The sequence below is a fragment of the Crassostrea angulata genome, chromosome 10 (genome assembly GCF_025612915.1).
Source record: "Crassostrea angulata isolate pt1a10 chromosome 10, ASM2561291v2, whole genome shotgun sequence".
Lineage (NCBI taxonomy): Eukaryota > Metazoa > Mollusca > Bivalvia > Ostreida > Ostreidae > Magallana > Magallana angulata.
In genome coordinates this window covers 53018652-53046221 of record NC_069120.1, presented here as the reverse complement: position 1 = coordinate 53046221, position 27570 = coordinate 53018652, and the positions used below count along the sequence as shown (strand labels likewise).

At 34.0% G+C, this 27570-nt stretch overlaps 2 protein-coding genes across 4 annotated transcripts in view; both read right to left on the bottom strand.

Moving 5' to 3' along the window:
* Window positions 1–1804: 1804 nt before the first annotated feature.
* LOC128164690 (integrase/recombinase xerD homolog) lies at window positions 1805–6513 on the bottom strand. 2 transcript variants are annotated; one of them, XM_052828674.1, is made up of 4 exons: window positions 5561–6512; window positions 4597–4722; window positions 3239–3368; window positions 1805–1949 (listed from the first exon to the last, which is right to left on the bottom strand). In XM_052828674.1, the coding sequence occupies exons 1-4, from the start codon at window positions 5910–5912 to the stop codon at window positions 1931–1933; spliced, it is 627 nt and encodes a 208-aa protein (XP_052684634.1). In that variant the 5' UTR covers window positions 5913–6512; the 3' UTR covers window positions 1805–1930. The 2 variants fall into 2 exon arrangements, with proteins under 2 accessions (XP_052684634.1, XP_052684633.1); XM_052828673.1 differs by lacking the exon at window positions 1805–1949 and having other exon boundaries at window positions 2021–3368; window positions 5561–6513.
* A 1295-nt stretch (window positions 6514–7808) lies between these two features.
* Window positions 7809–27570, bottom strand: part of LOC128164689 (uncharacterized) — a 64863-nt gene continuing 45101 nt past the window's right edge. For both annotated transcript variants that reach the window (XM_052828670.1, XM_052828672.1), the window contains 8 exons: window positions 23322–23441; window positions 14853–15059; window positions 14109–14396; window positions 13317–13347; window positions 10825–11230; window positions 10298–10507; window positions 10059–10209; window positions 7809–9836 (listed from right to left, as the gene is read on the bottom strand). In XM_052828670.1, the coding sequence (XP_052684630.1) occupies window positions 8776–9836; window positions 10059–10209; window positions 10298–10507; window positions 10825–11230; window positions 13317–13347; window positions 14109–14396; window positions 14853–15059; window positions 23322–23441 (2474 nt within the window). In that variant the 3' untranslated portion in view covers window positions 7809–8775. The remainder of the gene's footprint in view (window positions 9837–10058; window positions 10210–10297; window positions 10508–10824; window positions 11231–13316; window positions 13348–14108; window positions 14397–14852; window positions 15060–23321; window positions 23442–27570) is intronic.

The window sequence follows — 27570 nt, the reverse complement described above, 5'->3', positions numbered from 1 at the left end:
ATGGCACATTGCGTTTAGGAACTTTAATTTCGATTCCACCATCAATCTCTTCTATTGATTAATGAGCTCTCACACCAACTGAATCGTCAACGGCGCTGTGCATTCAGTTATGTACCTCATTCCACATTTGAGCCCGAGCAAGAATATTTTGATCAATAAAACTATTTGTTTATTTTCTAAATAGAATTTGTTTATAAACAGACGACTTAAAAAGATTTAATGCGTGTTTTTATAATACATATTTACTGAAATGCATGAACACTTTCTGCACTATTTTCTTACGCGTAGACTCAATTCATGTGTTCTACGCGTGCCTTTCGGTTTGAGACTTCGGCTGACAGTAAACCAATAGACGGGGTCACGTGACCCCGTCTAAAAATCAAAAAATTTACATGCAGTTCGAATCAAAATTTGGCAAATTTCACATAAAAATGTCAATCTTATGTTACACATACTAGAACAAAAAAATTGTTTCTAAGGTTTGAGAGCAATCAAAATAACAATCAAAACTAGAACTTTTTTGTTTCCAACAAAAAGTAAGGGCTTTTTGACATCCCCTTAACCCGTTTTTAATTCAAAATGTTAGGAAAAATCATATTTTTTCCTGGATAGTATAACCCTTTCCTAAATAAAATCTTATAAGTAATGCAATGTCAAAAGAAAGATAACACCAGAATTGTATAAGTAGATATAATTTTGATTTCGTTAAGAATATTTATTCTAAAAAAATTGTATAAAAGTAATTACTTATTTCTTGGACCCAAGACTTAATAAGCTAAGAGTATTGATCTATATACGTTATTTAAGCAAAGCGGGATAACTCTTATTAAATAAATTTTGAATTTTACAAAAGTTGTGATCTTTAGGCCCTTATAACCCCTATAAGTACTAAAAAAGTGGCCCATCTGATAGTCTGATCATAATTTTTAAGTTGTACTCTCTACTCTAAACTAAAAGTCGAAAAGATTTTAAAAATCAGACAAATAATAAAAAAGTTACAGCTAAAGGGCTGTTTTGAACGTTGGCCCCTGCAGACCCCTTATTTTTTCGAATTGACTACCCAAAACTTTTTCCGTTTGCGGACTGTGTGTGTCATTATATAGATGAAATATTGTAACATTCAATTGAAATCTTTTTCAGAAAACGAATGACGCGTGAGTTTTGTTAAACATTGAAACTCCCATAGGCAAGTTTCATCGACCTATAAAATCGGAAGTAGTCAACATATTTTATTGAAACTCGGAATGTTTGTTAATTACTCCTATCCTAATAATGTTCAGGCATCATATATAATTTTAAAGGTCATTTGAATGTTTTTGTTTTTTCATCCCACCTTTTCTAAAGTTTTGGGCTTTATATCTCAAAAACGGTAAGATATACATGTAGATAGTAGTCAACGCTTACAATTTTGTACAGATAGACAAGATTCATCTAATTCTAAAATTCGAACGTTCAAACTTTAAAAAAAAATGCGTTTTTTTTTTTAATTTTTAACCGGGTTTTCCAACGGAGAAATCTGGTAATTAAAATGGTGAAAATGGCGGGTGGGCGGGCGGCTGCCAAAAGGGTACCCTCATTGTACGGATAACTCCTCCTACAGTTCTCAATTTAAGAAGTTGTTCTTTTGCAAATCAATTGTACTTCCATTAGAGGTGTGCATATTGCTAGGATTTTGATTTCCGATAATTTATGAAAAAACCAGCTTTTGAACTTAGTCATTTTTTGGCAAAATATTGCATATAGGGTACGCCATTTCACTGGATATGGGTTGACATGGATTATGGATACATTTCACATTTATGTTCTTATTCGTTTCACTCAAACGAACATAAAATATTTATGAAATAAACACAAACTCGTGAGTAGGATGTGAAGCGCTCTGAAAGTGCAGTTTTAATTAATTTCAATATAACAAAAATTTCTTTCTTTCTTAACCAAATCTTCCACATCTACAAAATAAAATTGCAAATTTTAGACAGTGGATACATCTATATATTATACAATATGAATCAAAGGGCGGGTGGGTGGGACTTAAATGACTGCACGAAAAAGAGCCTTCGAATGGCTTTACTAGTACACAATAACTTTCACGGTCATTCATAGCCCGTGCTATGAATACCAATATTGTCACCTGACTAGGTGACAATAATAACAACCAATAGATGTAAAGAATAAACAAACACTACCACGTGTTTAAGTAACATTAATAAATACATTTATGTTCTTATTCGTTTCACTCAAACGAACATAAAATATTTATGAAATAAACACAAACTCGTGAGTAGGATGTGAAGCGCTCTGAAAGTGCAGTTTTAATTAATTCGAAGATAAAGAAGAAAAGAAAACGCGCTAAATGCCAAGATTTTTTGTGACTTTAAGTTTTTCAGATAAATTTTCTTTCACATAGCCATCTTTTGCCCTATCCGACCGCCACCGCCCATGCTTTTTAAACAGTCTATCACAAACCCCTGCGGCTGCTGCAGAAGTAGCACCGCCCGATCTTAAACTATGTACACCAAATTTTGACTTCTCTAAACCAATCTTTTCTAGTGCGTCCAATATTATCTCCCTTGCTCTTGTATATGAAATCGGACGATTATCCGTTCTAAGTCTATAAGAATTAGACTTTTTACAAAAAGACACCGATCTAAACAGGTATTGAGAAGAATGCATGTCAGCATTTGACAATCTTAAGAACTTTTCTAAGATATTCACAGGACATGTGTCACAGAATGTTCTAGCTATACAAACTTTTTGACCAGTTTTATACACATCTGTCTTGCTTTTAACAATGTTAATTTCCACACAATTATTCTGTAAACATATATCTAAATAACGAATATTTACAATTTCTGAGAATCTCAGGAACCCAGCAAAACCTAAAAAACACATACACAACGTTCTCAAATTATACAAATTGTCATTCTTTCCAAATGTAGAAACCAGGGCCTTCAAATGTTCTGGCGTAATAGGTTCTTTTTTGGTCACAGGTTTTGATGTTTCTCTGATTGCCCCCTCCTTAATATTTTTGACGAGGATAGAATCACATGGGTCTACATAGCCTGCTAGGCTATGTGCCCAGCTAATAGCATGCGCAGCTGAATGAATTTTCCCCGATGATTTGTATTGCTTTGCCAAATGAATGATATACAATGCAACGTTGGTTTCCGAAGCAGGAAGAGGAGTAATCACAGGATTATAGCTGTTACACCATTTGCAAAAGGTGTTAAAAGCGTACCTGTATTGTTTTGCTGTGTTGTCAGCCTTGGATGTTATACAATATCGAGGTAGTTCTGATGCGAGTTCCTCAAGACGGCGATCTTTACTTTCGTTGTTAATGCCCATCCATCTGCCCACTTTAAATATATCTGAAAAATGTGTTTGTACAAACAGAACATCAATATCTTCATTTCAAATTACAATATTTGTGGTGTATCAGGACCTTCATCATCTGCAATACACCCTCTGATGTATCAGGACCATTATTCAACTGCAATACATCAACAGTTCGTATTCGCCACATATAAGCAAGAACCATAATTTAAAATAAGATGTACCAGGACCCATGTCATCTGCAATACACCTTCATTCATTACAAATTAGTAGCATCCAATCGTACCACAAGTATTCCAGAACCGAAAAATATAGAACCAAATAAGCAGTTTTTGTTCTGACCTTGAATGATTATCTCCCTTGTATCTTTAAACAATAACACGTCTTTCACATAAGTCTTATAATATAAATTTTCATCAAATAACATTGGCCAAAAAACAGCAGACGGCCAGTTTGGTACTACAAGAACACCGTAGGCCTTACAATTTAGTAAATGTTTTATGGAAGAGACTATTAAATGAATGGGAGGAACTAGCCAATTATTCTCCCCCTCCCAATTTTTTGTAAAACAGTCTACAGCCTCTGATTCAGGATTCCAGAATTTTGAGTTGTATCTAAGCAATTTACGATTATTAAAATTTGCAAATCTGTCTACAGTGAATGGTCCGAACATTAAACTAACAAAATCAAAAAATTCTACAGTAACTTCCCAATCATCATGATCTATGATTTTACTAAGAAAATCTGCTTTGTCGTTTTCTGATCTCGGAATCCACTGAACATCAAGTGAAATTTTGCTATCGGCGCACATTTTGAAAATATTATATGCTATAACTTGTAAATGATGCTTCATGCTACCAGAGTGTACTATTTTCTCACAACTTTGGTTATCAGTAAACCATTTCACTGTCGTTTCTTGTAATTCATTCTTAAAAGATGCCAACGCCAATTCTATGGCCTTCAACTCTCTCCATGTCGAACTCATATTTTTCTCATCATCTTTCCACATCAAATGGAACACCTTAGAATTAACTTCAACTGTATATGCACTTGATGCTGAGTTGCTTGCATCTGAATAAATGATTACATTTTTTCTCTTAACAGAATGTAAAAATCTTGTATTTTTACAAGGAATACATTTTATCCAGAAATTCAATTCTTCAAAAACTTGATCTCTATGTTTGAATAATAATTTTGAGTCCCATAATTCTTTTACAGCTATTTCCATAGAAGAAAATCGTGTCATTATATTACACATGTTACCCATTACTGGTGTCATGGAAATGATTTTTCCAACTACTTGTGCCAGTTCTCTCGCTGTTATATCTGGGAAACGACCAATAACTTTCTTCAAACAACAAACAGCGTCTTCTATTCGTCTATCCGGAACTGAAATGGAAAATGAATTTGAATTCCATGTTAAACCTAACCATTCAATAATTTGCGTTGGAATAAACTTTGATTTGTCTATATTGACCACCAGTCCAGTTTCTGACAATGTTTTCTGAATGAAATTAGAATCTAAAATACATTGACTCTCAGTTGAAGCAAATGCTAACCCATCATCTAGATACAATACAATCATTATACCACGTTTTTCTAAAAAACTTCACCAGAGGTCTTAAACATTTAGTAAAAATAAATGGAGCTGATGAAAGACCAAATGGCAGAACTGTAAAGCAGTAATATTTATTATCCCACTGAAACCCTAGATAATTCTGATATTCTTCAGCTATATCTATATGATGGTATCCTGATTTCAGATCAAATTTTATGCAATAAAAACCCTTTTCGAAATAATCTAATGCCGTCTTCCAGTCTTCAAACTTTATTTTTTCATACTTTACGTACTTATTTAACCTACTGAGATCAAGAATCAACCTCTTTTTGTTTTTATTTTCTGCGACACTCAGGGGACTGCACACAAACGGCTGAAAAGGAACTTCTATAATACGTTTATATTTCAGCAAGTCTGAAATTTCTGAAGAAACAAATTCAACATTGTGAATGGCAGATTTGTTATTACGAAAACACATTGTAGGTGGATTTGAAACGAAAGGAATTTCATAGCCAGATTCAATAACTTTCAAAATGAATGGATTTGTACCAATTTCTCTCCATTTACCAATATTTCTTTTCAAATTGTGTTTTATCAATGAACTTTGGTTTAAATAATTGTTCTGAAAGCATTTCACCTGGCCAGCAATAGTAGAATTGCCATTATAACCTTTATACTTATCATTGACTTTGTGACTTGTTTTTGGGACAGTTGGTTTTCCAGTGTCCTGTGGAAAAACAGTTGAAGCACACGTCACTGGGCTGTGGTTGACGCCGTGCAGATTTGCCACGAAAGGGCTGTTGCTGGTATGTGAATGGCTGAAACGAAGTAGCAGAAGGCACAGAAGAACTAAGCTGGGCTGCCGAGCCTGCCGCCGCCGCTGGGGGAGTCTTGTAGGTGCCATATGGGTGAAAACGCCTGTTCTGCCCTTGTTTTTGTTGTCGGAGGGCGCGGTTTTCCGCACTTCGAATTTTCTTCTCGTCATCCGAGTTGTCCGCAATTTCTCTTGACTGGTATTCATTTACTGTTTTCCACCCGGCTGGAGAGGAATCGGCGATTCGAATATGTTTCTGGCGCGTTTTTAATTTTTTCCGCAAATCTCCTATGATAGTAACTGAGTCGCTATCTTTAGTGTCAAAAGCTCTTGTTTCTAGTTTATCTAGACCCTCGAGAATCTCGGCATTAAATTCGTACTGTGCACGATTCCCTTCAGATTTAATTTTCAAAATAGAATTTTCTTTTAATTTTTTAGTGATAGACTCCGACTGTTCTGCTTTGAGCTGACCTGATAAATTTTGAAATTGGGTCTGCAAAACGCCCGTGACGAGCTTCACCACATCAGCAATATCCAGTGGAGGATTTCCAGCAGCTTCTTTTTGAGTTTGGTTGGTTTCGCCTTTTTCTAATAAGGAAATTTCGTCGCCAGAGTCGTCCATGACAAAACGTGTCTTGACTGCACGAAAAAGAGCCTTCGAATGGCTTTACTAGTACACAATAACTTTCACGGTCATTCATAGCCCGTGCTATGAATACCAATATTGTCACCTGACTAGGTGACAATAATAACAACCAATAGATGTAAAGAATAAACAAACACTACCACGTGTTTAAGTAACATTAATAAATACATAAGTGAAAACCCGGTTTGCTGTCACATTGACAGCTTTTCACTTGTTAGAATTGTCCCTGTAGGTTCCGGAAGAACCGGAACTGGAAGTCCAAAACCTTACATTCTATAGTTTGAAAGGTTGGCTGTTTAATTGTTGCATAATTGATTCAATATATCTTACAGCTTTTAAAAAATCGCTGTCAAAAAACTGTCGAGTATAATAATACAAAAAGACAAAAACAATAGGTCTTTTCGACCGAAAGTCGAGAAGCCCTAATGAGATGCAACAACAAAGGATGACTGCACTTATGGAGATTAAAAAATTGCGTCAAAATAAATGCTTAAAATTGGTATCTTTCTTTTAATAGTAGAAAATGGCAATGTCTTAACTGCAATTTTATGTAAATACATTAATATAAAATTCATATTTACGTAACAAAGAACGAAGTCATTTTTATAGATAGGGGTCTTTACATTTTCTTGAATCTCCATAGGATATTGAAAACGCCCACTTTTTACAGACTTAATACATAGTCAGCGCTAGTTTGTCTATTGTTCTCCTTTTAATGGTAGTTGTATATTCATACATTTAAGCTTATGTTAAAAGGAGATCAATAGACAAATATGCGCTCATGGTGAAAAAGAAAAAAAAACCTTGTTTCTTTTTGCGTTGGCGTTCTTTGTTGTTAACGGTATATTTTGACCTGTTGAATATTAAAATTTACCACGTGATTTCTAACCCCAGGTTACTTTGTGAATAGAAGACTCCGTCGCGTGACGTGTTAGGTAGCATGTATATTGTTAGGCGATATTATTTGTACATGCATTATTCACTTCATTCCAATCTAGTAATGGTTTCTTCATTTCTCTGATATATCTTTAAGAGAGTATCGGTTCTGTGCGTTACTGGAGAGAGAGAGAGAGAGAGAGAGAGAGAGAGAGAGAGGTGTTCAATTATAGTACTGCTATTCTAATTTTAGACAACTCACTACAAGATTAGATCAACTCTCCATACGTATTTAAGAGTCTTATTTTCAATCAAGATTTGAAAGTAACAAGATTTTGTATTTCTTAGAAAATCCTCTTATAGACCTAAAGACAAAGTGATGTCGGTCTAAAATTTATATACGTTGAAGTATTGAAGGTAAATAATTATTGGAATTATTTCCAAAAGTGTTCGACAAAGAAATATCTTTCAGACATATCAAAGAAGTATCTTTCTTGTATCATAAACTGCTCATAACAACAAAGATAACCGTGCAATTGCAGTGCCATCATTGAATCAAAGTACTGAACAACTGACGGGAGTTGATTTTGTTGATGTTTTTTTATTTTAAAATCAATGATATGTTATTTTGCATGACAAGTACATATATAGTTTCCAATTTGAATTACGCACATTTTTATAATATGAATTTTTGGACTTTTTCGACAAGAATGTCGAGAAACCCCCATATGAATCATGTTAAATAATATTTAAAGATAAAATTAGTTCAATCAAACTATGTATCAGTAATAGAAATATTTCTCGAAAATTGTATGAATCCAAGCAATATTGAACTCTAGCAAAACGCTCGGCTGACACCGATTTACAGAGACAGCCGAGCGTCGAGTTGAACAAGACTATATTGAACTCTGGCGTAGGAATACATGCGACTACAAAAAATATTTAAATTGTTCGTACCATTTAAAATCTGACTATTTTCAAGGTATTTATAAATAAGTTTCCTTGAAAAACAGATAACATCAAATTTTTCAAATATTTTTAAGAACTAAGTCTCGTTAGCAGCAATGATTTGTGCTGAGGTCCAAACACTGTTTCACTTTCGGTTTGTCTGAGTAACTGCATAGGATAGTTGATTAAAATCAACTACCAAAAATGAATGGTGTAAAGGATACGAGATTCCTAATTTGCTTGCGGAGTCGAATTAAATGTATTATTCTGGAAAAATAATCATAAAAGGGACAAAAATATCTATTGAAATTGTAAACAATTCAATTCTAAAAACAAAGACGATTCATATACAAACATGATACTAACATGATTATTCTCAGTTAAGACGTAAAACGTTAAATTGGCCCAATAGTATGAATTCAAAGAACTCACATCTTTTCACTACACTATTTTATTACAACTATCCAGTTTCTAGGGAAGAGACTGTAACTATAAGGCACAATTTTTACTACAAAACTGAAAAGGTAAAAAATGAAAATCAAGATGTTTACATCCAGAAAGCTACGAAAAATAATCATTTGACTTGTTTGTTTCACTGGTTTACATTAACTCTACCCTACACTCTTCCCAATTCTTTGTTTTATAGTCAGTTGCTTTGACTGTAATCTCTGTGAAACCAAAACTCATCCTCACATATACCATGCGATCTATCGATCCAACCGGTACTGGTATATGTAGCGTTCCAACTACGGCAACTCCAGGCTCATCAATGTAAAACGGATTCCTTCTTGACGACGAGTAAATGCGAAAACTTACAACATTTTGTTGTTTTGTTATTGGAATATAAAATCTGAGGTCATGTGCTTCTCCGCAAGCTAATTGGTCACCTTTCTCTACGTGCTTGTCGAATATGCCAGTACAATATTCAACTCCTTCTATTACGTCCTTTTTAGATTTATCGTGTATTTCTGGGTCAAATATTGCATTCATGTCCACACCATATGTTAATCTCGCAACGCGAGAGTTGATAACTCTTGGGTACAAACCAAATAAAACTGCACCGCGTAGAACAGCCAAACCTGCTTCTTCTGGAACAATAACTTGGCAGTTTGGGAAAGCGTTCCGAATTTCTGTTTGTAATATGTATGACTCGGAAAACCCACCAACCATCAGAATTTTATTAACATCTTTCATTTTGGTTGATTGGAATAACTTTTTTACGTGCTTAATAATTCCATTACAGGCTGGCTGAAAAAAGGTTTCAAAAAACTTTATCTTTATTCTGAGTTTATCAGTTCTCCAGATCATATGATCTCTGAATTTGAATTTGCTAATCATGGTGGCTAAATCCGTGCCTAACATATTTAAGCAAACCTCATTAAAGGAGACGGGGATAGTCAGCGTGATAACTGAGTGAAGGGAGCCTTGTCCTTTTTGACAGTAGCGTTTTTTTATTTCAAAATTCTTGATCAGTTCGAGGTAGTCTTCTGGGAACATTTGTCTGTATGTTTCAATCATTTCTTCTGTGACTATCTCTGCCAATGCGTTTTTGAAGGCCACGTCCACACTGGTTCCACCCCAGTGCCCGCCACTCGCTCGTTTAAGTTCTTTCAGCTGTCCATTTTTTTCGACTTCATGCACGGTTATATCCACAGTTCCACCTGAAAAAAAAAGATACAATGCAGAGTGTAGCTTCTTTATTCCCTTTAAGCTATCTGATAAATTAATATATCAATAAATTAAAGGACAATGCATGAAGTTTATGCCACTAGATTGTAATTACTTTTAAAAATTGTCCATTTTAATATGTATAGATTAACGGTATGCGTTGTTATTAATGTAACTTTTAAATATGAGTTAAACAAAGTTATAGTTAAATTAACCTCCAGCATCTAGAACAAGATACTTGCTCCCAGGCTGGAGGGGATGGACCATGTTTGCGCCCATCAGTTTCTCAGCAGGAAGACGTCTGCAGTAGATAGAGGCAGCTTCTGGTTCCAATGCAACAGTAAGATGATCCATAGATATACCTGCCTAGTTTATAAATCGAGACTTATACAGGTATAAAAATCCGTTCAATTAAATTAAACATGTTTTTATTATTTTGTGATAAATTTCATACCTTTTGTGCTGCACTTCGCATGATAAATTTTGCTTTGTCATCCCAAATTGCCGGAACAGTTAGTACCCAATAGATATCTTCTGTTTTAAACCTCTCTTTTAAATGGTCTAACAAATGATTCTTAAGGTATGCTATTGCACAGGCAAAAACCTTCAAGACGGGTAATTCTCGGCCTCGTATGTCAGATATCTTTGTATCATTATCCAAAGTCTGTAAAAAAAAAAAATGAAACAAATCCATGAGCAACATTGTAACTGTGTAAAAAAATTGAATCGACCTTTAATCAACCCCAAATTGTATTACTACACTTGCTGCGTTATATAAAACGAAGTTCAACTTTCGATATAATCAATTATTATTTTATAGACATTATAAACTTTTATAACATGTTATACCATCTGTACCGTAAGTCCATTACAAATGAAAAAAATGTTCTGGAAATGTAAATCACTGGCTTGGTTTAACCTTCAAGTTGACTTGAAGTTATTAAGATGTACATGAATTTTGATATTATTATATACTTGTACCTTGGCATGGCTATACATCAGCATCTTAAAATGGTGGAAGTAGAAATAGTCATCTCCTTTTCCCTTCCTTAATTTTTCTGCATATTTGGTTTCAGCCTCAAAACCAAAAGCAACAAACTCTTCGTTCTTGTCCATTAATACAGTCGTCGGAGTCTTGAAGCAAATTAAATCTTGACTTGGGGAAGGCCAGCTAGGGACATGTATACTTAAAGGGTCATTTTCAAAGTCGACTCTCGTGGCAAAAGCATACCCAGAAAAAGTAGTTCCAAAGTCTATGCCAGCCACCAATAAGGCATTTCTTGAAAGATCCATTTCTTCAGGGTATGTATAAGGTTGAGGATTAGCTTCTTGTAACTCGAAAGTGTTTGATGGACGCAACCAATCTGGGGCAATTATCTTTTGACCTCTTTAAAAATAAATAGTGGCGTATGGTCTTTTCATTTAAGAAATGAAGATAATTTTTCTATTGATCGACGTATCAAAGAAAAAATTGACCGGAAAATTTCAACAATGCGCGTAGCTTTCTGGTCAATTTTTTCTTTGATACGTCGATCAATAGAAAAATTATCTTCATTTCTTATCATTTAATAAAACATTTTCAAATAAAAAAAAACTGAAGTGTCATTGATAAAAAATGTAAATAATGTAAATGAAGCGGCGCGTATGAATACAAAACAACAACAGCAACAATATTCAAAATGGATGCGTTGCCAACTGATGCAGATCTATTGAGCTGAATTTAATGGATTCAGCACAAATAGTGAGTTAAAATCTGAACCGGCTGAATTGAAAACGAAAGGAAAATACATGCGATAGCTTGTGATATTATTCACTGTGCAGAAAAACTCGTAATAAAACAAGTATTCATGTGAGATCGCTGGAATATGCAACTGGACATAACCATCCAAGGAAAAGCGATCGTGGCCGAAAATAGCTGATATGTCGACAAAGAATAGTATGTATAAGCGACTTTTGTAAACGTTGTGGTAACTAGATAGCCAGTGATGAACTTAAAGCTGACATAAATTCATAAAAGCATTTGGTCGCCATATTAGTTTCGATTGCTTCTCTACTGCCACTGGGGTATATATACCGGTTGAGAAAGTTACGGTCGGATGCTTTCCGATCGAGGCATTCAGGTTGCACGGACTTCTGAATGCATGAACTACACAATGTAGTAAAATGTTTGCAATAAGTAATAAAGGAAACAACAATCAATAAAATACAAAAAATATTTATTCTTTGGAGGAATTTCCAAGGCATTCGTTTTGCACAGATAATGCTGCCTTACTTCGCATGCACATCGAACACGTATCGTTCATACAGAATGCATAACGTCTGCATCATTTTTAAAACCCCGGCAGTACATCCAACAAAGTAGCTAAATGATAGTCAATCCAAGAAAGTAACAACGTAACATCGTTTCCATCCGTTCCTACAAAAACGCTCCGTTTCTAAAAATCCATGCGATCATTGACATTGCTTGATCTGCGACAGTGTGTATTTTGCGCATGTGCGATGTTATATTATACACAGGAAAACGGTCTACATTTATCGAGGATTTTTGAAGTATCTGTGGCTGGATTTCAGTCTGTCTTGTTTCGTCATTCATTGGATATGCCTTGCCAGTAAAGTGGTTGTCATATTATTTTTGTTCCAAACGTGTTTTTACACGTCTTTTCGTCCAAGGTAACGTGTTCGGGTGAATGAAATACCTGAATGCGGTGAAGCATGAATAGTGCTTTCGGCCTTATATAGGGGGTTTGTAGCGATGGGCAGAACAATAGAAATCGACAACTAATATGGCGGTAGCCGGAGATAAAAGGAAAATAAGGCGTATTAATGAATTCATGTCAGCTTTAAATGGTATATCTGCAACTTGGAATGTGCAGAAGGAGTTGATGCATTACTCATAGCTTTTCTTTACGACGCTTATTCTGATGACCGATCATGTACGTGTGTAAATTTAAAATTATCGTTACCAAATTTGAACAGCAGTGTTACCGTGAAAGTTTATAGGCCTATATGTTCGTTATAATATTCCTGGAAAAGGAACAGCCAGCCTCGCTGTAAATGTTGATCGATCTCAAGCAGACGAAATCGTGAGAAGACGCTTAATTTTCCATTTCGTGAATCAAATAATGTGTTTTGTTTATTTTTGAAGGTTAAACTTTCAAGTTTTTATATTCACAAGGTTGCATTTTGTTTGCTGACAACTTTACATTTAGTTGACAGTGTTTATCTTGGAAATTCACGTTCTTTAAATAGTGTTAGAACAGTTGAGAAAAGTAGATCCGGGAAAAATTTTATTGATGCAGGTATCAAAGAAATTTTTCGACCGATCAGAAGCGCCGATATCTCATTAAACGAATAAATATTAAACGATTTTGAAAAAAAACTGAATTTTGTGTGTGTGTGTGTGTGTGTGTGTGTGTGTGTGTGTGTGTGTGTGTGTGTGTGTGTGTGTGTGTGTGTGTGTGGTCAATACTTACAGGCTCTTGTCACGCTTCTTTTTTTCTTTTACTGAAATTCAAAAGCAAACATGTCAAGGTCAATTATCAATTCATATTTGTCTTTAAACGATTCTTATTATTTTTTACTGAAAAATCTTGAAAATCGTTTATTTATTTATTATTTGATTAATTTTTTTTGGTATATGTATGTTTGTTCAGGGCTGTGGTCAATATTCTGAATTTAGCGCCATAAATGTATTTGATGAACTTCATTTTGATTCCGCTAGGTCCCCTCTAAAAAACTCAAAATACCGAATAATGATGAAAAGTGGTTTATAAAACTATGTATATAAAAAAATTGATAGGATATTTTCTATTGTATGATATTGTATGATATATTTTACGTCACCTTATAACTACTTGGCTATGTTATATATCATACAACTCTTCATAACTGGTTCAAATTAAAAGCATTCACTATAAAAATATTTGTTTCCAGTTCTCAACTGAAATTTACAGAAATTTATAGGAATCCTTCCTCACACCCTGGGTAAGAATTTGAACAAACTACCGTATATCTAGAAGATGTAAATATTTGGACATAACAAAATGAATCGATTCGCTTTACCATTGGAAGGGAAATTTTAAAATAAACATTAGTTGAAAGTAGTTAAACAAAGAATGCTTTTTTTAAATGTTGAAGTGAACTCAGTAGATCTCGAAAAAATTTGTCAAAGAGAAAAACGGGCCGATGTACGCTGGACATATTGAATGATCAAAAGAGCTCACTTAATTTTACAATAAAACTTAAAGAGAGATTACTAATGTTACCTTTTTTTAAATATACATAGTTCGAGTCTACAATGAAATAATTTATGTTTAGGCTAATCAGTTTGTCTTTGTCCGGCTGTTTTATGTTGAAAAGACCATTTACGTATCTCTCTTTCATCAATAAAACTACGAGGAAGCTGGTGGATTTGCAAAATCCATTCAAATGAATCTCCTCGTTGTCACACCCGACAATAGCAGCAACAGTTTCTTTTATAATTACAATCTGCCTTGCGGTGTAATTTGATATGCTTCCTTGTACATGAAACTGAACCTTCTTGTATCCATTTCCTGTAAATTCAAATCAAGAGACGTTAAATTCAGAAGACAATCATCAAATGTGTTTTTGTAGAAAAACACTTGATTTTTGCCTCGATTTAACTTTTTAGCGATACAGCTCAAGCACGTCCAACTTTGGTCTCAAGAAACCCAAAAAAGTGGGAAAAATCATATTTTACATTAGTTAAGAAATAAAAGTTTAAAGGCTACATAAACAGGTTCTTTATGATTTGAGTTGAAGGTCGGAGGTTTAGATTAAAAGTTAAGCTTTTCTTCAAATTTTTGTTTTACAAATTGTTCTTAATTATCAACGAACCGATTCCCCATTTGAAGATTCATGTGATCGGTGATTTAAAAGCTTATATACATGTAAGTATCGATATTTCAAGAGTAGCGATAATTTTTCTCTGCTCGAGAGCTGAAGCAGTGTAATAAGATCATAATGGATGAAAATGAAATTTATCTTACTTGGTCGCTCCTCGTAAAAACATAACGCTTTTTGAGTCGTTGCGTATGCAATGCATTTCTCGTTTAGTTCTTCACAATTTGATTCTCTCAACAAAAACTGCATAAAGATTACGTCTGAAGGCGTAAAAAGTTCATTCTCCTTCAAGATGTCGAAATATTCTCTAGCAGTTTCTTTCTTTTCTATCGATAATTTGTCTTTTAATGAATCTATAAAGAAATATGTTTTCATTAGCTAAAAGATTAGACATCGGTGCATAATCAAATAAATGTTTGGACATATGCAAGTTTAAAAGAAGAGCTTAGATAAGAGCATTGTTAAGTTAAAGCTACAAAAATCATTGTATTTACTTAATTATAATAAGCAAGAGGCCTTTAGGCCTTGGCAGGCACCTGAGTACCACAGCCCTCTATATAAATTTGCCAGACAGAGAGTCTCAAGTTTGTATTTTAAGCTTTATTTCTAAATCCTAATTTGAGACTTCTCTGACTGTTACCTCTGATTTTATTATTAGATGTTTACAGACATCTACACAAACAAGAAATTAGCAGGCCTTACGGTGCAAGGCCGTAACTAGACCTATATTTTTAGTGAGGCAAGGGGTCTGGGGACCGCCTAGGTCCCAGCGGGTCCAGGGCAGGGCCCTGGTGGGAGGACCAAAGGGGCGAAGCCCCCCGGAAGCTCCTGGGTTTTCGCAAAGATAAAGATTACACTTTAATGTTTTTTGTGTTTATTTTTCAAATTGTATCGTTTTTTACGTGATGTTCGATAACCAGTTAAAAATTTTTGACATGATGTATAATTCTTATAACTGGTTATTGAACTGTAGCTGACCAATTTTTCTATGTCCAGTTTCATCTAACCTCTTGAGAATATTTTCCCTGTTAATAGACTTATCTCTATGAACATTTAAAAGCGCCAGGCCACACAATCTGTCCCCTCCCATCGTTGCTCTCTCCTAGGTTCATATGAATAATTACCCTTGTATCTATTATTTTGTTAAATGTTATAAGTACATATGATTTGAAATGCAATGTATCGGAACGCAGACAGTTCCCCCTTTCTCACAACGACTAACAAAGTGTATTGTACTTAATTATAAGGAAATACCCTTCTTTCGTAAAAAAAATTCTATAAATCACACAATATATTTTTAAATAAAAATACGATCAGTATTTTACACCTGGAAAAAACTAAACCCCTAGGCTGAATGCCAAGTTCAATTACGCAATATGTTAGACCTAATGGACACAATGACATGTGTATTAAGAATAATATGTTGATCTATCTAGGTTTCCGTTGACTCATTGGTATCATAAATATCAATACCAACCTTTTTCTGGAACAGAATCACTTGATTTTCTACGAGATCCTGTTTTCAACCACAGATTCATATTTTCATTACGACATTATACACCATGCATAAATGACGAAATGATCAAACACACCTACAGTCAGGCACGTAGCATCAGGGGGGGGGGGGGCAGGGGGGCCCCCCCCCCCCCACTTTTTTTTTTTACATATAAAAAAGTGAATTAACATGGAGTTGGCCCCCCCCCCACCACTTTTTTGGAAGTATGTAAAAAATTGATATGGAAATAACGAAATACGGAGTCAAATTGAAGTAACAACCCCCTCCCCCCCCCCCCCCCCCCCCCCCCCCCCCCCACAGATTAGGAATTTCATGATTCGGGGAAAAAATTTTGGTAAGTAAGATCCTTTTTTGGGAAGTAAAGTTTATCCACCCCCCCCCCCCCCCCCCCACGGATTAGGATTTTGAAGATTAATTTCTCGTCCACCTAAAGCAAGCCAAGTTCAAACAGTATCCGCTACTTAAATTCTGTGCCTGACAAATGGTAAATACATACAAAATAATAACAGTTGTCAGGCACAGAATTTAAGTAGCGGATACTGTTTGAACTTGGCTTGCTTTAGGTGGACGAGACCCGGAGGGCTATAGAGGTCATTCTGTGATCTCGAGTCCGATTATACAGTGGAGTGTTCGATTTCCTTAAATGTGAATTAATGCTTGAAATAATTCATTAAAGTACAAATTTAAAAAAAAAATGAAACTTCAAAGGCCTTTTAACATAATAAAAAGAAATAAATCTCAAAATTTTCAGTGAGGATTTTGCCTCACTTGCCTCAATGGTAGTTACGGCCTTGCCGGTGACTTGATTACCATAGCCCATATACAGACCTGTCATGGAATCTTTTTTATGCATTTTAAAGGGACTTCAACGCGATTTGATTCAAAATGTTCGCATTTTATTTTTCCAATTTCAATGCTTATAATGATAAATATAGAGGATGATAATGCTATGTCCAAATTTGAAAGTCAAATATCAAGTTATAAGCAAGATACAGAGTTCATAATTTCTGTTTTGTAAACAAAGCTCGAATATTGACATGTTTTACATATGTGTTGTATTGGTGTAATTTTCAATCAAATTTAACTTTCTTTAGTGAGAATAGTATTTATGAAGATATTGAATTAGTTTAAATTGTATTTTACGTGTCATTTTGTCTAAGAAATGGTAATTCTCTACATTAAATTTTTTGTAAAGAACTATAAGACTCGAGCTTTCTTTACATAACAATCAATTCTTACCTCTGTATCTCGCTTGTAACTTGACTTTTACATTCACTATTTTGGTCTATCATTTACAATGCACCAGTAAACCATTTTATACATAAAAAATAAAAATAAAATTTTTGATCTCAAATCGTGTCCAAGTCCCTTTAAAATTAATCTTCATTCTAGAGTACACAAAAATTCAAATATAGTACCCATCTCCTTCTTAAAATCTTGAAATCATCTGAGGATTTTATAGGGAATGCGACAAATGAGTTATAATATTTGACTTGCCAAGTGCAACAGCTTTTATAAAGATATAGAGATATTCATTTTTCCTAGCAAAATATTGACACTTGAAACTTGGTCAAGCAACTTGAAACTTGAAAAATATTTTACATCGATACTTTCTAATGCAAACCTTACAGAATATACCACAGTGAATTATATTTATATGCAACACTTTAACATAAGCCATTTTATATTCACTTTAAGATTTGTTAGACCAGTAAAGCTTTATAGAGGATAATCGTGTTCAAAAATCCAGACATGTAAACTTGTAAATCTGAATATGTAATCAATATTTTTGTAAAATTGAGAGTTGCTGTACTTGAAGGCTTATGGGTGTTGCTAAAATTCATGAAATGATTTTTAATGATTATCATTTGTTAGAGGGGTGTCTGTTGTTGAAATTGATATGCAATATGAAGGCTCCATATGTTAGGTACGTGAGAATCAGAAGTAAAATGCGAAACCTGCGGCTATGACTGTTGTGCTGACTTTACACAGTGAAATTGCAAGTTACAGACGGGAGGCAAAATAACACGAAAAGTAGGTGGATGGGACATTGTAAACTATACACCGGTAAGTTTCTGACATGTGATAGTGCAACATGCACGCGGTACGGAAGGTCAACCCTCTGCAGGGAATTAGCTGGGGGAGGTCTAAAAAGCTGAAAAATCATGAAAAATTAGCAAAATATGAAAGGGTCAAAATCTCATAAAAACCAGTATGTAGAGAATTTTACAGGTTTTGACTAATAATTTTCTTCAGAAATTGGTGATTGGCCTTATAAAGAGTGAATTAAAGGTATTTGTGCTGAATGGGAACTGAGGAAATTCTAGTTACAGAGTTCCGAAGACATGCATCCCTTGGCTACAATGAGTTGTATCAAAAAAACTGTCCCCTGCCATCTAAGTCTGAGTATGAATATGTGTTATTCTGACCGTGTAACCTATAAAACTCGGGCATAAACACGTGTAAAATATGACTCAATTCCTTCGCATGATGCACAATTTGCAGCTTTATTGCTTTCATCAGTAAATTAAACATTCAACTTCGCACACTTTCAATCCGTAGTTTCTGCATTTGTATCTTCAGACTCGGCAATTGCACATCTGACATAATACAAATTGACAAATGTAAAGTCTACAAGTTTGTCGAATTTTGACATGACCTTATATGGCAACTGCCTTGCTGCAGGAAACGGCATGCCGTAATCGCCGGAATGGATAAAACAGAAACATAATATTTAGCTTAAGTGTTGCAATAAGCTTTTAATAAAGGACACTTTTTCTATCGAAAATACCGGTATTATTTTTAGAAAAAATTTTGAGGTACGATTGAAACTGGACCAAACAGGAAGAGGGTCATGCATATAAAAATCGTCGCCGATGTGACGAATACGCTAATTTCTGTAACTAGACTTAGACCCGTGCGTGCACGGGTTGGCATTGCATATTATGTCGGGCATTTACGAAATAGATACATCAAATTTGCACACCATGTTGACATTCAGAAATCTTGGAATCTTTCACATTAAACGCACTGAGTTAGAGTTATCTCCCGTAATTTCTTTTATGAACAGAAAATATATATAGCAAATTTTGAATGAAAATTGACACGTATTTGTATTACATGTATCGTTTTTTAGTTTATCCATGCAAATGTGATATTGTGGAAACATAAACTAAAGAGCATCCCGTGATTTAGCTTGAATGTAATGCGCATGCGCAAAATTGTAAAATCCGAAAAATTCAGACGATTTCCGGATTTTTTAAAGGAATTCTCTTTGATTATGAATTAGCGAAGCCTGATTGAGAAAAAATAAAAACATATTGGTAATCTCCAAGTACCAATGATGTTAAAAATATATAAAACAAAAGACAGTAGTCTTCCGATTTCTCGGTATTAAAGCTAAAAAAATCGAGTCTATTATTTTAATATAGTAGTATAGATATAATTCTCATGGTATTGTATGATAAGGATTAAAGAAAAAGAAAAAAGAAATGCCTAATATTTAATTTCTCTAAAATAATTTGACATGTAATTTTAACTGGAATATAAGTAAATGCGTACTCTTTTCTAGAAATTAGACGGATCAAGAAATTTATTAATGGGGTAAATATATTTTGAGCGGCATGAGGTTCGGAGACCGCCGTGAGGTCCCATGTTGTAACTCCATTGCTTCTGAATTCTAAGAATTTTTAGAGGGAATTTTTAACCGGGTTTTTCGATTATTGAAAAAGTGAAAATGGTGGGCGGGTGAGTGGCTGCCAAAAAGGGACCCTAATTCTACCGATAACTCCTCGTACAGTTTTTGAGATAGGAAATTGTTCTTTTGCATAACACTAACACATGAATCAGATGTATGCAAATTGCTAGGATTTTGATTTCTGATAATTTGTCAAAAAAATATCAGCTGTTGAACGTAGTCATTTTTTGGCAAATACATTGCATATAGAGTACCCCATTTCTTTGGATAGGTAGTATTTATCAATTCAGGATTGACAAATGGATTATAATACGGATACTGTCTCGGATTGCTGTTACATTGACAGCTTTTCTCTTGTTATTTTTCTGAATTAGTTAGAATAAACGACCTGCAAAGATTTGGTAATTTTTTGCGGAAAAAATGTATGTAACTATACATGTATTTATACTTTTTTGGAAAAATTTCCAAGATTTCTCAGTCGAAACACCCTTGTTAACTTATCAGGTTTTTTAATACAATGCTAAAAAATGTGATGTCTACGGAGATTTTGCAGCAAGCCCGGATGATAACGTTGAAAAATTGCGCGATGTATTCCGAGTGTATTCCGAATGGAGAAAAGATGTAAACATTCCCCATTATAAATCTCCGTAAGGAATCTGTTTTCGTTCCTGTGAATATTTCCGAGTGAAGGATGATAATGTGTCAATGAAATTATCTTGGAAAGCATCCATTAAAAATCGTCCAAATGTGCTGCATAAATATCTTGGGACAGACTATAGCTGCTTATGGCGAACAGTACATGTTCACAAGTGGCTGTAAAGCTGTATTATAATAGCTCTCCGGGATTTTTTTTATCAACCAATTTCACAAAGTGAGTCTGTATTGAACCGTCATGCTCATATCCCGTAATAATTGCTTGAAGTTTTAAAAAATGCCAATTTTCACCTGCATGATAGGCTTTTTTCCCTACATATTGCTGACAATGCAAAATGAAACATTTTTAAAAATAATTTATACACATTTTAATTTCACGACAGTTAATCTTATCTTTGGAATTTTTTATCTATTTATTTTTAAAGGGCGCTTCTTATGTCTCATATTAATCAAAATCTCAAAACCAATATATGTCTTTATATTCTTTGTTTTTCTTATCGATAACTTTCTGAAAAATAGTACTTTGTAAGAAAAGTTGTTATCCAGAGATAATATGATTATAGACCATCCTTATATTTTTTTTATATTTATTCAATCCCTATTCCGGCGATTACGGCATGCCTTTACCTGCAGCTAGCCTTGTTCTATCGGCGATGTCACTGTTTCCATATATGGTCATGTCAAAATTCGACAAACTTGTAGACTTTACATTTGTTGATTTGCAACATGTCAGCCATGATATTTCAGAAAACGGAAATACAAATGCAGAGACTAGAGATGGAAAGTTTGTATTATAGTGGCATGTTACATGTAAATAACAAACAGCATTTTACAGCTGCAATTAGCATCTGTAGGAAAAATTAGAATGAAGGCCTGCGGGGTCAACTCTAAAGTGTTTATCCCTGAGTTTTATAGGTTACACGATCAGAATTACACATATTCATACTCAGACTCACACACCAACACGATTACATTTTCGGATTTACAAGTTTACATGTCTGGATTTTTGAACACGATTACCCTCAATAAAGCTTCAGCTTTGAGTATTCAACTTTGGAATCCCTGCATTTTGCATCTTTTCTAATAGAAATATAAGAGGACCCATTGTGACAACAGCAGGCATTTATCCACAATTCATTGTACCACACATCAATGACGAGTCAATTATTACTTTACAATAAACAATTCTATTTGACTTTTTAGAAACTACCAAAAATGCAGCGATTTATCATTAATAGTTGTTAAAATATCGCACAACCTTGAACAAAACGAGTCATACGTATTTGATGCAAACACCTTGATTTTGGGTACTAGATTTAAATCGACAAAACAATCACAATGGACCTAATTTATTCAGGAAAAGCCACCTAAGCCTTAAGGACGTTGTTTACTCAGGGTTTGAGTTCCCAAATCCGGATTGTGAAAAAGTTCAATTTCATGAGTAAAACTTGTTTTAAATACACAAAATATTTATGAAATGAATTATTATTGATATAACTATAGATAATTTTACTAAATTATCGAATTAGGCTCTGACAAAGTTTGACTTTTAGAAAAACAGAGGAAATTCGGACTAAATATATCAGATTTTGTTTTCCACTGAAATATTTTTGGTAGTATTATGATATTTAAAGTTAAGATTTAATTTGTTAGTCAACATAATTTTGCATATTTTTTGTTGGTTTTATTTTGCTTTTTCGTTTAGATAAGCGCATGGCACACACTACAAAAATATTGAAAAATGCTTAAAAATGATAAAAGACACCATATCTCAAAATTTTGATCATTGACCTCATATAAATTCCATACCAGCAGAGAAAGGTCAATATACTTAGTTTAATACTATTAATGTTTTAGCATTATCATCATTCAGTTTTTTGTTATATTGAATCAGAAATGGGTAGTAATTTTAAAACTGATAGAGGAAATTCGGACTAGAATATCTATAAAGATTGAGAATGAAAACTTAATGCTTTATATCTATTTTATGTCACTACCATTCATAAACTGTATTTCATTTGTTAAAGAGTTAAGCAATTTGTATTTTTTTCACAATTAAGAAAATCTCAATCATAGCGTAAAATTTTTATGGATTTTTCTTAAGTTTTCAAAAAATATTCAATGGCCATTAACTCAAAAAGTAGGTCATTGACCTACTTTTTGAAAGTGAAGAATAACACTACCATGTAAGGTCTATAACACACAATAGTTGGTTTTTCATTATCATCAGTGGAATTTTTTTTCATTCTGAGTAAACGTCATCCTTAAGCTCAGGAAAACTAAAACATTAAACAGTTTATTATTACAGAAGCCTTATCAAAAATGTTAACTACAGTTTGTCCCACATTTGCTCCATTTTTTATAAAAAGAAAGATATCTGTCAACGCAGTGCGATTGATATTGATGATAAGTAAAATATCCAAAATAACTTTCTTTACGCATTATCATTTTTCATTCAGAAAAAAATCACAGGAAACGTAAACTAATTTTTGATTTTTTATGGAGATTTATATTAGGAAAGGTTGACATATTTTCTCCATTCGGAAGTCACGAGGATAATCTCGAACAATTTTTCAGTTTTTATCCGGATTTGTTACATTACATAATCCCCGTAGACATCACTTTTTTAAGACGCGAATCGAGCATATCTTGGGAAAGAGTATAGCACAAAATTGTGACAAAGATAATATTACACAGTCAAGATAATAAAAAATAAAAATGCCAGTTCCTTAAATAGTGCAGTATTACCGAGAATTAAGCCATGTAGTTGGTTTAATTTTTCTTCAGGAAATTCTTTAGCTAGTGCGTTGGACAGTTTTGCGAACACTGCACTGGCTCCTCTGTCCTGGTAAAACATATTCAAAATGCCTACAAATATAGTTAAAATATTTTGTATTTACATCACAGGCACCTGAATTTTTATCAATTAGTCGCTTTATAAGTCACATATCGAAAAATACTACCCCTACTATATATAAATACACAAGGTTTGCAACGCTATTTTGACCCCCTCGTCGATTGAGGCTTCAATTTGCCACATAAATCAGATATGCCTACCGGTTTGCGTGTAACATTGAGTTCAAATGTGATATTTCTTACTATACATTTCGTTGTAAAGTTTAAATCCAATGCATTGATAATGCTATCATTTTTTCGTTGTAAAGTTTAAATCCAATGCATTGATAATGCTATCATTTAAAATTCATGCAGACTTTGAATTTCGTCCCGAGGCTCCATAGCCATCAGCTGACGTCACGAAATTTCAACTCCGCACTGAATGCTTTAATACATAAAAATTAAAAAAAAATAATTATAAATTTATTTCATTGACAAACTAAGATCAGAGACACTAAAGAAACCAAAAAACTATGTTGTTTGTTATCATCATTTTACTTAACATATGTTTTAAAAGGTTTATGCAAACCGGTAGGCATATCTGATTTATGTGGCAAATTGACGCCTCAATCGACGAAGGGGTCAAAATGGCGTTGCACACGTTGTTTATTTATATATAGTAGGGGTAGAATTTTTCGATATATGACTTATTAAGCGACTGATTGATTAAAACTTCATGTCAGCCAAACGTAGGATATGGGTGTCCGAGGGAAGACCCCGCGGGATGGAATTTAAGGGGGATGTCTACACCAAATAAGTGTAGGAGATTTTTGTTGCAAGCATTTGTTAGTAATAATAGGCAAAGTATTCAACAATAATAGACCTCAAAGTACAATACTCTATTTTTTAGAGAATATTTAAAATATCAGTCTGCTTCCAGATAACCCCTTATATGTCAAATTTTTAAACATTTCTGTTTTAAAACTCTAATGAAAGTGAAATGTTATAAAGTTTGAAAATGAAAAACAAAATAATCATGAATGAAGTTAGTATGATTTTTATTGGAATCCACATAAATATGAAACTAAAATATTTAAGAATTCTTTTACGGCAAACTGCTGGATGAAATCCCACAAAATTCTGAAAATAGAAACAATATTCGTTGGTTAATGAGATGAAAAAAAGAAATTGAATGAAATTGAAAAATTAAAAGAAATACTGAATTATTTCAAAAATCTTAGTTTGAAAGATCCTGTTTAAGAGTTGTCTTTCTTGGTTTTACTTGGTCTCAAATATCTTGGGACCAATTTTCTAATTTAAACAAAAATCACGAAGAAAAGTTTAAAAAAGGTAAAAGTATATGCTAAAATGTAGGAATAAGGTTAGTAGTGCTTATGATAATGTTTGAATCTGAAAAATTATACTTTTGATGAATGCAGTGCATTATATTTATATTTAACTCTTTATAACAAAATGTTAGTAGTTACATTGCCTTTTACTTTTTTATATACAATACAAATTATAAACAACCATATGCATATTTATACATACATTAGAAGTGATACACATGTGTGGTAATTAAAAACATGCTCTTTTTCAAGATTGTCGTTCCCTCATTTGGCTTGCAAATCCGGCTTCCACTGCTATTGCTAGCCTATCTAGCTATATCTATTTAAATTAAAATACATTAGTTAAGTTTCAAATTTTCAATGCAAGTCTCACACTGCAAATGTTTTAAATTTGGGAAGTTGGAATCAATTAATACAAGAAATGGTACTACGGTACTTTAGTTTTATATTAATCATGCATACAGGGTTCAAGTGAAAATTATCTGCTCACCTTTATCGATAATCCGTCACATATTTATGATCGTCTGTTGCAGATGACATGACAAATATGTATTGCCATTAGCAGGGAAACAGTATATTATTTCGATTTCACGTTTTCTCTACATAACAGCTGATAATCAATGTTAGTTGAAAGCTTTAATCACGAAGGGAATTGACATATTTTCGAAGCGTTTTGGTGATTTCGTTCTTATCTCATCTCCCTCATTAGAAGAGTTCAATTGAACGGTGTATAGCTATTTTGTACCACGACATAATGCTATCAATCCGGAACAAAATGGCGTTTCAAACGGATGTCAGATATATTTGTGACGATGTAGCCTTCCACCTTAAGCCATACCGAGAGTACAAGCGGGCAAAGCGACAATTTCGAAATGCTCTTAATGAGGAATACGAAAAATATATCCGAAAAGTATACAGTGACATTGACAAAGCCGCAGAAATTGACGTCCGTCTGTTATGGAAATTAACCAAACAGAGAAAGCCAAGGAGATCCCGAATCTACCCAGTAATCCGCGACGAAGGAGTTACTCACACAGACCCACAAGGTGTTGCGAAAACGTTTGCTTCGTTCTATAGGAAACTATATACTCCGATGGAAGACGATAGTTTCGACCACGCATTCAGAAACACGATATGTGATAGGTACCGACATCTTACGACTGAATGTGAAGAGGATCCGGGGTATATACCAGGTGGTCAACTTACAACAGCAGAAATAACGTCAGCCATAAATACACTCAAATTACGCAAAGCACCCCGTGACGACTCTGTAACCAATGAACACATAATTCATGGTGGTGCAACACTTATCGCTTGTATTTTGAAGCTGTTTAATGCTACTGTTCAATATAACTACATCCCTCTCTGTTGGAAACGTGGTCATATAGTTCCATTACATAAAGGAGGAAACAAGTCTAAAGATTCCTGCAACAATTATAGACCAATAGCCTTATAACCATGCTTCTTTAAACTTTTTTAAAAGGCTGTGTACAATCGAATCAATCTGCATTTTTTACAAACTAAAGATTTTCCACATTCTCAAAAACAGGATTTCCAGAAGGAAGTAGGTTGTCTGACAGCGTCATTTAATCTCCAAGAAGCAATAATGCATAACTTAGAACAGAGAAGCAATGTATTTGTATGTTTTCTTGATACCAGTAAGGCATTTGACACGGTGTGGAGGCCTGGACTAATGTTTAAACTATACTAACTGTATTAATGGCAAATTATAGTCTCTCATCAACAAATGCCACCAAAACACCTTAAGCTCAATTGTTGTAAATTAAACTCGTTAAGAGTGGTTTCCGGTACAACAAGGTGTTCGACAGGGTGGCGTACTATCAACGTCTACATAAATAATCTCATCCATGCTATACAGTCCGGTAGTCCAAACACAGGTATACTCAATATACCTAGCAGCTGCACTTCCTTAGCAGATGACTTGGCTCTAATTGGTATTTCTCCGCTTGCGCTACAAACACTGTTAGATATTACACACAACTATTTCTGCAAGTGGCGATTTACATTTAATGCGTCTAAATCATGTGTTCTACAGTTTCGCGCTAAAAAAGCTAAACTAGATAACACAAACTGGCATCTAGATCCTGCAAAAGTGTCTTGTGAACAATCTTACAACCATCTAGGAATCGTAATTAACCACAAGTGTAAACTTTCGGACAAAATAAACGAAGCATGCAACAAAGGACAAAAATCCTACTTTGCATTATCCGATCTTGGCAGACCATTTCTCAACCCTAATACGTTATCCATCTATACCAAAAAAATTGTGCTCCCACCAGTTTTTTATGGATGCGAACTTTGGTACAACATGTCTCTAACAGACAAAAACAAACTAAACGCATTTCAACAGTTTGTCTGTGTAATAGTATGAATATTATGAATATCATATTATTTGAGTACATAGATTAAGTATATAGATTTTAAGATAAAACCAACCAAATCTGACACACATTTTAAATACACACCACACCCCCTTAGATCCACCCTGTACCTTTACATACCTGTATATATACCCCAGGGGCAGTGATTTGGTAAACATTTGTGTGCATGAGTTTTATTGGTCAGATATTTGTTAGGGTTGTAGTGGTTGGTTTGTTAATCTGAGTACTATATTTTGCCGCCAAGTTTTGTCAATCTTTGTTTGGTCAGCCAGAGGGTGGCATGTAATATATATATGACCTGAATAAAACCTACATCTAAAGTTTGACAATAGACTATTTCTCTTTCTGGTAAGTAACATTTAAACTCATATCTCATGTATTACAAATATTATTATTAACATGTACTTTTCT

What these genes read in the sequence shown, in the direction of transcription:
- LOC128164690 (XM_052828673.1), bottom strand. Translation starts at nt 5,912, where the DNA reads ATGAATACCAGTCAAGAGAAATTGCGGACAACTCGGATGACGAGAAGA. An exon ending in AGTCAATGATAAGTATAAAG is followed by an intron (nt 4,723 to 5,560) that starts GTTATAATGGCA and finishes TTTCCATTTCAG; the next exon opens with TTCCGGATAGACGAATAGAA. An exon ending in TTCCATGACACCAGTAATGG is followed by an intron (nt 3,369 to 4,596) that starts GTAACATGTGTA and finishes CACATTTTTCAG; the next exon opens with ATATATTTAAAGTGGGCAGA.